The 10,267-nt window shown below is 26.3% G+C and overlaps 1 protein-coding gene across 3 annotated transcripts; it reads right to left on the minus strand.

Moving 5' to 3' along the window:
• Positions 1 to 128: 128 nt before the first annotated feature.
• On the minus strand, positions 129 to 1,924 carry LOC124920438 (G patch domain-containing protein 11-like). 3 transcript variants are annotated; one of them, XM_047460928.1, is made up of 5 exons: positions 1,623 to 1,924; positions 1,313 to 1,390; positions 1,059 to 1,192; positions 712 to 866; positions 129 to 377 (listed from the first exon to the last, which is right to left on the minus strand). In XM_047460928.1, coding segments are annotated over exons 2-5 (375 nt in total). In that variant the 5' UTR covers positions 1,315 to 1,390; positions 1,623 to 1,924; the 3' UTR covers positions 129 to 293. The 3 variants fall into 3 exon arrangements, with proteins under 3 accessions (XP_047316884.1, XP_047316885.1, XP_047316886.1); XM_047460929.1 differs by having other exon boundaries at positions 129 to 551; XM_047460930.1 differs by having other exon boundaries at positions 129 to 620.
• Between the last annotated feature and the right edge of the window lie 8,343 nt (positions 1,925 to 10,267).

Genomic DNA, 10,267 nt, shown 5'->3' on the forward strand with positions numbered 1-10,267 from the left:
TCATATGATTTCGGTTTTTATATTCATAAAAGTATTTCAAAACAGGTATTTTTCATCCTGCGGTCTTAATAACATAATAGGTTTAGCAAAAAAATAATAAACATTTGGATAGAAACTGACTGTAAAACTCCACAAATAAACTGTAATTTTCACTCAACAATCTGACTGTAAAAACTCCATAAATAAACTGTAATTGACATAGTGTTTGCTTAAAGATGATGCAAAAGAGAGACATAAAGACAGTAATAGTTTACAAACTTAAACAGATTCGGGTTCAACCCAACAAACATATTTCACTGTTCTTCGTCATTATCATTCCCGAAAACTGAAGCTATTGGAATCTTTGCCTTCTTCATTGTCGAGCTACTATTTGAAATCTGGCCAACATAAGAAACTGCCTAATTAGGAAACAAAAATGACAAGAGTCCAAACAGAAGTAACAAGGAAAAACAATTGCCTCCCTTTTTGGCTTAGCTTGTTTTGCAGATTCTTGGACCTTGGCAGTAGAAGCAAGCAACCAGGTAATAAAAACTGTACGAAATTCTCAAGACCTTCCAAACTTGATGATATCAATTCCCTTCAAAAGACACACATATAAAAGAAATATGTGCTATCTTCTGCTAATAAATGTTGGTTTTGTAAAAAAAGAAGAAGCAAGCATCAAGCTCCAATTATCCGGGTATGCACACATACAAACTGCAAAAAGCATACCTCTCGTTTCTTAGCAATCTCCTTTGTCTCCTCTAACTCCACGTCAAGTTTCTTCCTTTGGATATTTTCTTCCGCAGTATAAAAATCATCCTCTTTTTGTTTTCCAACTCCCAATTTTGCATCCCGCATACCAGACCTTATTGGCTCAATTATTCCTTAATATAAACCGAAAAAATAATTTACTACCCAATTATTTGATAGAGAAAACATAACAGATGCACAAACAATGAAGTTCCTGAAGAAATGTTCAATTCTCGTGTCTATGTTGAGAGCTAGTTCACCCATAAAACCTTGCTATAACATATTATAATCAATATACTTCAATAGGAGAATTGATGTTTATTTACCTTGTTCATCCTTCCCAAGACTTTTTCCTTTCCAACCCATCTTTTGGAGAAATCTAAATCCAATATTAGAATATGACAATTGTGTATTCAATGAAGCTTGTTTTACATTATCAAGATCAACATTTTCAGTAGGCCTGTGATTAATTGGCAAATAAAACACAAGAGTATGAATATCTGAAGTATATGTAAGACAATCAAATTTACTTTTGTAGAAATCCAACAACCAGCAACCTAAGAAACATCTCGATACTTACATCCACCTTTTCCGGCAGTGTATCTCCCGGATTCGTTCCTTGTCTGCTGTTATAGCATCTTTGGTGATTCATTTTATCCTGTATACATAAAACGAAAACCCTTAGAACTAAAGAAGAAACGAAAAAAACCCAATTAATCACAGAGAGAAAAGATTCAACTTTAGAGATTCAAATTTCTAATCTCATATAATACCAACCATTTCCTTCAAACCCAGTTGACCTATCTAGCCAAGTCGGCATATTTGATGAAAGACGCAATCTCAAAGATTTAATAATTTGAAAGATCAAGATCTAGCTAGAGAATACATACAAGGCTTTGGAAGTTTGGTGTCGAGGTCGGAGCGAACATTGCGTTCGACGGTGACGGGGCAAGTGGAGCCTCCGATGATAAGGCGTTCTTATCTTGAGTCGTCGTCATGTATGCGTGTTAATCTGATATCTAAAGAAGAATGCACCGTGATCGCGTCCTCCATTGAAGATTGTTTTTCGTAGTTTATTGTAGATCGATTCGAAACCCTAGCTGTTTTCATATATTTTACAAATGTCTGAATCTCAATATATATATACCAAATGCGAGAAATACCAAAGGCGAGAAATACCAAAGGCGAGAAATACCAAATGCGAGAAATACATTTCTCGTAATTGAGCACCAAATGCGAGAAATACATTTCTCGTAATTGAGCGGTAAAACAGGCGCGCGAGGGGTATTTCAGACTTTTTACAGGACAAAAAGGCCCTTTTTGCCAACTTTATCAACCGTGGGCCTTTTTTGGAATTAGACCTCTTATGAAGGCCATTTCATCAAATTTCCCAATTAATTCCCTTTTCAAATAATTCAGTAACAAAGCCATTTAGACACCTAACTTCAATAGGAATCTACAGTGGCCGTACAAGCTTTTGTAAAAATGTTTGTAATTTGAGAAATATTTCTTTGAACTATAACAATTCATTTGCAAGTGTTTAGTTCACTAATTGTATGCGTTTTTTTCCGCTTTTGTTTACATTAGAAAATACTCCGTCTTTAAGGATGGTTTGTGCGATCCGAAAATTATCGACCCTATGCTTTACCTTCCTCACGTGCTCCCACTGTCGGGAGACGATGTTTTTTTTAGAGAAAACATTTTTCGTGTGTTAAGGCGAACTTTGTTAAAGTACTTTTTGGCTTACCTTCCTCTGCATCCCGTAAAAAGTGGAAAGGGATGAGGACCGAAAATAGAGTTCTTTAGCATAGGCCTCTTAAATTGACCCGCAAAGGTTTTAAATCGATACATTTGTGGATATATCGATTTAATTGACTTTAGATTCGCCACTTTAGTTTTTTTTCAAAGAAACTAAAAAAAGAAAATCAGATATTCGTTTTAAGAATTCGGTGTTTGGTTACGTATCGAGAAAGGGCTCACAACGCTATGTCTTATACGCCTGTTTTTATAGACAGACTCTACTCCTAAATAATTGGCCATATGATGTTTGAAAATTATTACGTTTTCGTTCTAAGTTCAGAATCATTTTACTTGTGTGAGAAAATTTAATCATTTTGTAAAGGTCTAGTCCTATTCATAAGGTGCTTGACGAGGATAAAATAATGAAAATCATGTAGCACGATTCCCGAGAGAGAACGAATGAGCGTAAGGATGAGAATGAGGATTTAAATCAAGGACTAAAAGTTTTTTTTAAGTTTTAAATTAAAATAAAAGGAAAAGAAAACTCAGAGCCCAACTGAAAGGAGGGAAGAAGTACAGGGACTACTTTAATTTCGAATTAATAAATTAATTCAAATTAAAGTTTTCAGGTAATTTTAAAAACAAAAGAGCCACAAAGGCCTCTTTGCAACTTCAACAGAAGTTGGAGTAAATGAATATAACCGAATTAGAAAAAGAAAATATGTCGGCCCTCCGCCCGTCTCCGGCGACTCCTCCGGTGATGGCGATTTCCGGCAACAACAACCTCTGAAGTAATGCGTCGCCTAAGTGCCTAACACGACGCATCTCCGCATGTTCGATTCGTCAACCTCAACAGAATCTTAACCACGGAAGAACATAATCAAGATTATTCCCCAAAATCGCAGGGTCTTCGAACGGGCTGCACCTCTTCTGCCTCTGAATCGTGAAGTCCCCAGCCGCGACGGTTCATTTCATTTCATTAAAAAGCTCGGAAATTTTATTTTAAACAAAATTCCCTCTTTAATTTTCACATTTTCGGTTTTTCTCTTTTGTGTCATCGTCTTAAACAATTCACCTTGGCTTCAAATTTACTCCAACAATCATGAAATATTTATGAGAATCCCAACACAAAAAACATAAATCTCCTTTTTGAATCAACCAAAATGGTCATTCGTAGTTATGAATTTTTAAAGTTCAACCGAAATGAATCAACCATTTAACATGTCGGTTCATGTACCAGCTTCACTACGGGCGACTTAAGATGAGCTCTGTGGCGATTAGGGGGCTACTTGACATAAATGGAAAGATAACTCAAAGAACTTTCCAATGGTAACTCATACATTCGAAATGAATCAGTGGTTTAAAAGATATGATTTTTAGAAGAGCAGCGTACCCTCAATTATCTCCTAGGATTTGAATTCATAATCCAAGTTGAACAAAAACTCTCTGAATAATCGAGTTCTCGAGCTTAAGTGCATAAGAAGCATATGCTATATATCTATGATCTTTTTGCTTGTCATTTGATCTGATCTATCTTCGACTTACTTTAGAGGAACTGATTTAATCTCAAGCCTCCTCTCACCGCAATATGAGGACAATCGAAGCTTATAGCTTATTAAATAGATAGACTCGATCGAGCGGTTTTTAGGTTTTGTTACTCTTCTTAATTATTTGTTTTCAATTTCTCCAAGTTGAAATGTTATTTAGACATCATAAACATGTTAGATTTTGCAAATTTTGCGTTTCAAGAAAAAGTTACGTTTAATTTCAAATAATAACCATCAAGAGGTGCTCTATTGTCGAAAATTTCAAATAGCAGTGTTATGCTTCCTTTTCGTAACTTTTTGAGTCGTCCTCCGAGCCTAGAGGTGTCTGTTCGTCCGGTTTTGACTATTTTTTAAAGTTGACGTTTAATCAATCCGAAATAGTCTTGAAAGCGTCTGTTTGCGCATTAATTATCATGAACATGGTACTAGACTAAATATATTTATTTTAATTATTTATGTGTAAAAATGGGGTGTCTATAACACCATTTAGCTTTATTTAAAATGTTCAGAATTTAATTAATTTGGAATTCGATTGATACGACATCGTTTTCAAACAAATTATTTATTTTAATTCCGTTCAATTAGCACTGAATTTTGGAAAATATTTATATTGGCTCGGAATCTTTTAAAGTTATAAATTCAAGTATGAACATCGAGTTTTACATTACTATATTTATTTATCCCGATATCCGTATATAACTAACCACATAGAATAGAGAAAATAAATAATGTATTAAATATGAATAATTGATAGTTTAATTTTAAAATTATTCTTTAAAGTGCATCAAGCAAAAGTTTGCTCATATTCTATTTTTCTCAAGTCAAATTGATAACTGACTTTAAAATTTAATATTTTTGCGTATTAATATAATATGAGTAGGTCATTAATATCTATAATAAATAAGAATAGATTAAGAGCTCTTATTATTTAAAAAATATTATATATCATATTCATATCATTATAACTATTAAATTACTTAATTTATCTACAAAAATATTAAATAATTATTATTTATTTTTTAAAATTAATTATAATCTATCATTATTTTATCTAGAACAAATCTAAAAATAACAGTTGTATTAAGTTTATATTAAGTTGGAATTCAACCATTTTTTTATTACCTATCAAAGTTAGTATACATTTCAAGTTTTTAAATATAATAATAATTTTATAAGCTCTCTAATAATTTAGTATTACAAATATTTTTTTTTTCTTTTAAGTCTATTTCTAATATTTCAGAGCTTAGTTCTTTATTCTCTTGTGTACATTTGTTTCAATATTTTCTTTCAATAATTTTTTTAAAACTAACTTTAACTCTATTTATCTATTTCTTCCCTCATTTTATTAATTCTTTCATCAACTATATAACTCTTTTTTTTTTTTACAAAATATAACTTATATTTTATTTAAAAAATTATTTTATGATTATATATTAATACACTTCTTTTTCGAAAAAAAAATACCAACCTCCACAAAATCAGCATGAATCAAGATTTTTTAAACAATTCAAAATTTAATTTGTAACTTCTACCGAACAAAATCACTTTATTTTTATTAAATTTGAATTTTAAATACAAAATATATTTTAATAATTTATCTTAAATAAATTTTAAAAAATCTAAAAAAACAAGATCAAACTAGCTCTATTAAAGGGAGTTTGGCATTTAAAATTTTGTACATTTCTTTTATTGGTCTTTATATGTCTGACTATTATTTTCCGTCATTATAAATTTTCAATAAGTTTTCTTTATAAATACATTATTACTAGTTTTATATATGATGAAGTATTTTTTATGAATTCATTAATTAAAAAAAATTAAGTCTAAAATTAATTAAAAATTGGTCGTTTAGAACGTTTTTGTCAAACTTTGGTAGAATCTAGTTGCTCGGTTTTTTTATATTCAATTATTTAATTAGGTATATAATATTTATTATTTTATATAATTAAAATTAATATAGATTTTATGATAAATAAAGTTTATTTTTTAAAATGTTTTATAATTTTTAAAATTTTGGAGTGATTTAAAATTTTTTAAAAGTTATTTAGTGATGTAAAATATTAATTAATTATTACTGCAAAGTATATGAAATTTTTTTAGGAAACATTATTAGAATTGATATATTATTAATTTTTTATTTAATATAATTAAAAATATTTTGAAATTTTTTAGGTTAAAATATATTTCTATAACTATTCATTCTTGCATTTTTTTTTTGAATTAATATTAATTTTATAAATTAACTTTTTATTTAATTAATAAAATTAATTTAATTTTTTTATTTTATTAATTGATTTTTTTTTGTTAGTTAAAATTTCTTATTAACTTATAGAATTTTTGCATGACTTAATTTTTTTTAAAAATATTTATTGATAAATAATTAAATATGTCATCAATTATAATTAAATAGTTTGAGTAAGAAAATGGGAAAATGAGTAAAATTATAAATATATATTATTATATTATTAAAATTAAAATTATTATAATATATTTATTATTTAATGTATTAATAATAATTAAAATTATAAAAAATTAAAAAATTAAAAAGTAATTAATAAATGTAATATCGGAATCTCATTCTAACTCTTTAAATTAAAAATATATTTTTTTTGGTCTGAATTAATAATCATCTGACGTTATTGATGTGTCTTACATTATATTTTTGACTTGCTTTATTTGTATTGTTTGTTCAAAGATTGAAGATTTTGCTTTTACAAAATTTAGAATATTTTTAAAATACTATAAGACCATCTTTAATTGAAAAACTCATTTTTATACTTATTTTGATATGAATGTCATGTCAAACAGTAATTCTTTTTCAACCAAAAAAAACTTATTCTCAAACCCAAAAGAATATTTTTATAATATTCTTTTTTACATCAATTTTTATAACTTTTTAGTATCACTCGTATATTTTACAAACTTATAAATTACGTTACAATTTTATAATATCATCTAATTATTTTAAACTTAATATAAAATATAAGATAAAAATATAAATATAAATAAATTAAAATATAAATATAAATAAATAAAATATATAAACAAATTAAAATATAAATAATTTATATAAATAAGTTTAATATATAAAATTATTTAAATAAAAGTTGAAAGACTAAAATCTAAATTAAAATATATATATATATATATATATATATATATATATATATATATATATGTGATTGTGTACCGAAACAACGCATATTTGCATATTTGCGTATTTTGAAGAGAGAAAATGAGATATCTCATTTTGGATTTCCGTTTGAAGTATAGGTTGGAGGAGAAATCTAAAAAATGGGTATTCATTTCCAATTATAAAACTAAACCAAGTAAATTTGAGAAAGAGAAAATCTAATTATAAACCAAATAAAATTAAGTTTATTTCAAATAATAATAATAGATTCATTTAAAATGTTTAGTTACATATTATTGTTATATATATATATATATATATATATAATTAACTAAACTTATATAAGACATGATAATAAATAAATGACAATAAAAATAAGTTACTTATAAAATCAATTTAATAAATAATAATTTTATTTTAAGCTATAATTCAATTTTACGATTTTAGCATTTAATTGAAATAACTTATAATTTAAGAGTTTATCTAAATTGAACTAGTAAATTCTTTCAAAATTTTAACTGTATTGAATAGTGTAATTATTTTTTTGTTTATTTTAAACCAACATAAAATTGTGTGATAAATCCGCACTAATATAATTTTTTTAATTAGACACATTTCTTATAATTCAATTTATTTTAAACCGATTCTATTCCAAGTCGGTTCAAAACTTTAATAAGTTTTATGAATATATATGAATTATATATACCGATTTTTTTGTATACCCAAAAATCGATATTTTGTATGCTAAAGTGTTGTTTACGATAATGTAAATATCGATAATTTTCTTAACCTTAAACTTATATTTTATAACCTAAAAAAACCAATATCAAACAAGCCTGTTTAAACTTGAAGTTATCAAAATATCAAACAAGCCTGTTTAAACTTGAAGTTATCAAAATATCAAACAAACCACGTGGTTGTTTACATAATTTATGATATGGCCATGATGATCTATTTATGTCACTCTCTATAGGTCAAGCCCGCCAAGACCCATTTAATTGTTTTAATAAAAAAATAATAAATATTTGAAACAATAACTATAATGTATATGGCAGTCATCACAATATATGTATGCGGTTATTGTTATTATCAATTGCAATACAATAATTATGTTTTATTGTTATTCATTAATTACTCTTCATAATTTTTTTACTTGATGATTATTTGTTAATAAGGATTGACACAATTTATGCCTTAGATAGAGTTTTGTCTCTGCCTTTTCATATATACTCATTTTCACCTACAAATTTGAGGTACTTCCAATCTTTTTAACATGACTCATTCTTTATTTCTATTACAATTTTCAGTTGGCCGTCTCAAAAGTTTAAAGTCTTTTCTTCCCTTTTCGGAATTGCCCCAATATTGTGACTCTCTCTCCCTCACTCTTTCTTAGATGATCGCTACTCTCCATAGTTATCATAATTGTTTAAAGGCATGAGGTCGTTATAATGTATAGTCACATTTTTTTTTTTCTATAAGTGAATTTGTGATTTAGTCTTATTGTTTTTTTTGTTGATGTCATCTTAATCTGAAATAGAAAAAAAAATGTGATATAATTACTTCGGATTAAATCGGGATGAATTCAAGTTGAGTTGGAGTCGAATCAAATATAAATAAACAAATGAGATTTAAGTTTTGAGATTTGACGCTAATTAATTACTAAACATGTCTCGTTCATCAAATTAATATTACTCAACCCGAACACCTCGAAGTCACTCCAGAACTCGACTTGAATTGTTATCATCCTTGAAACCAATCTAGTTAAAGGGAAAAAAATTGAAACTCATGAAAATAATAATGAAAATATGTAAAAAACAGTTTAATCCAACTTTTAAATTATAAATTATAAATTAACAAGTGAAGATACATCAAAATAACCATCCACCGTATATTATAATTTAACAAACCCAAAAAACTCACTACGACAAATAAAAATATATATATATTTCTCTCAACACATCATGCACGCATATAAAAATACTTATTTATAACACTCTCAAAATTAAATTAATAAAGTTTATGACCGTTATACTCTCTTCTCTGTAGCCCTACTTACGGAGTGTCTAAAGATCAAACTGTCCCACACAAGATTAATTTTCTCAATTAATAAAGATATATATATTTAATTTTTTTCGATTATTCTTTATAAACAATTTTTTTATTATTATACGTAACAAAATGATAATACACATTCTCAATCTCGACATAACTCTAATAAATATCTAAACATATACATTGCGATTTATGCTATTCATGACATATATATTATTGGGCAAAATAATGTTAATATAATTATCACTAAAATTAATAGAGTAACCATATTATTTTGACAGTCTAGCCGAATTACACAAAAAAATAATTTCAAAAACATTTATTTCTCAAGAGATTAGATGATTTTTTAAAAATAAAAATATAAAATAATAAAGTTCGAAACAAAATCAATAAATTTAAAATCAACGTAACGAAGGTAATTTAAAAATATTTAATTATTAAATTATACAAAAATATGTCAATATAAGATTCATTTGAAAAAGTTTAAAAAAAAGTTAACAAAATTAAAACAATTATAATAATAAGAGTATAAATAAATTATTATAGAAACGTTGTAAATTATAAAAATAAAACAAATATATATATATATAACCATTTTTTTCTTATTCATTTCAGATTTTGGAATTGGAAGTTTTTAGTTCTTACAAACCCAATTTAACTTGGCCTGGTTTCATTTTAGTTTTTCTGTTTTTTATAAGATTTTTATTTAAAATTAAGTATCACTTCGTGAATTTAATTAATTTTTTTTTATATATTAAAATATCAAAAATACTTAATATATATATATATATATATATATATATATATATATATATATATATATATATATATATATATATATATATATATATATATATATATATATATATATATATATATATATATAATGTAGAGAGAAAAGTATGGATATTTTGGTCAATAAACACTTATTTAATTTTTTTTATCAAACATGAATTTTTCCTAAGAGACACTGATAAAAACAAACAAAACAAAGATCAAACGAGGCCTTGTATTAGACAAAACTCCATATTCATTTGACAACTTTCAAACAAACCCTAAACGA

Source organism: Impatiens glandulifera, chromosome 1 (assembly GCF_907164915.1).
Source record: "Impatiens glandulifera chromosome 1, dImpGla2.1, whole genome shotgun sequence".
In the NCBI taxonomy this organism is placed as follows: Eukaryota; Viridiplantae; Streptophyta; class Magnoliopsida; order Ericales; family Balsaminaceae; genus Impatiens; species Impatiens glandulifera.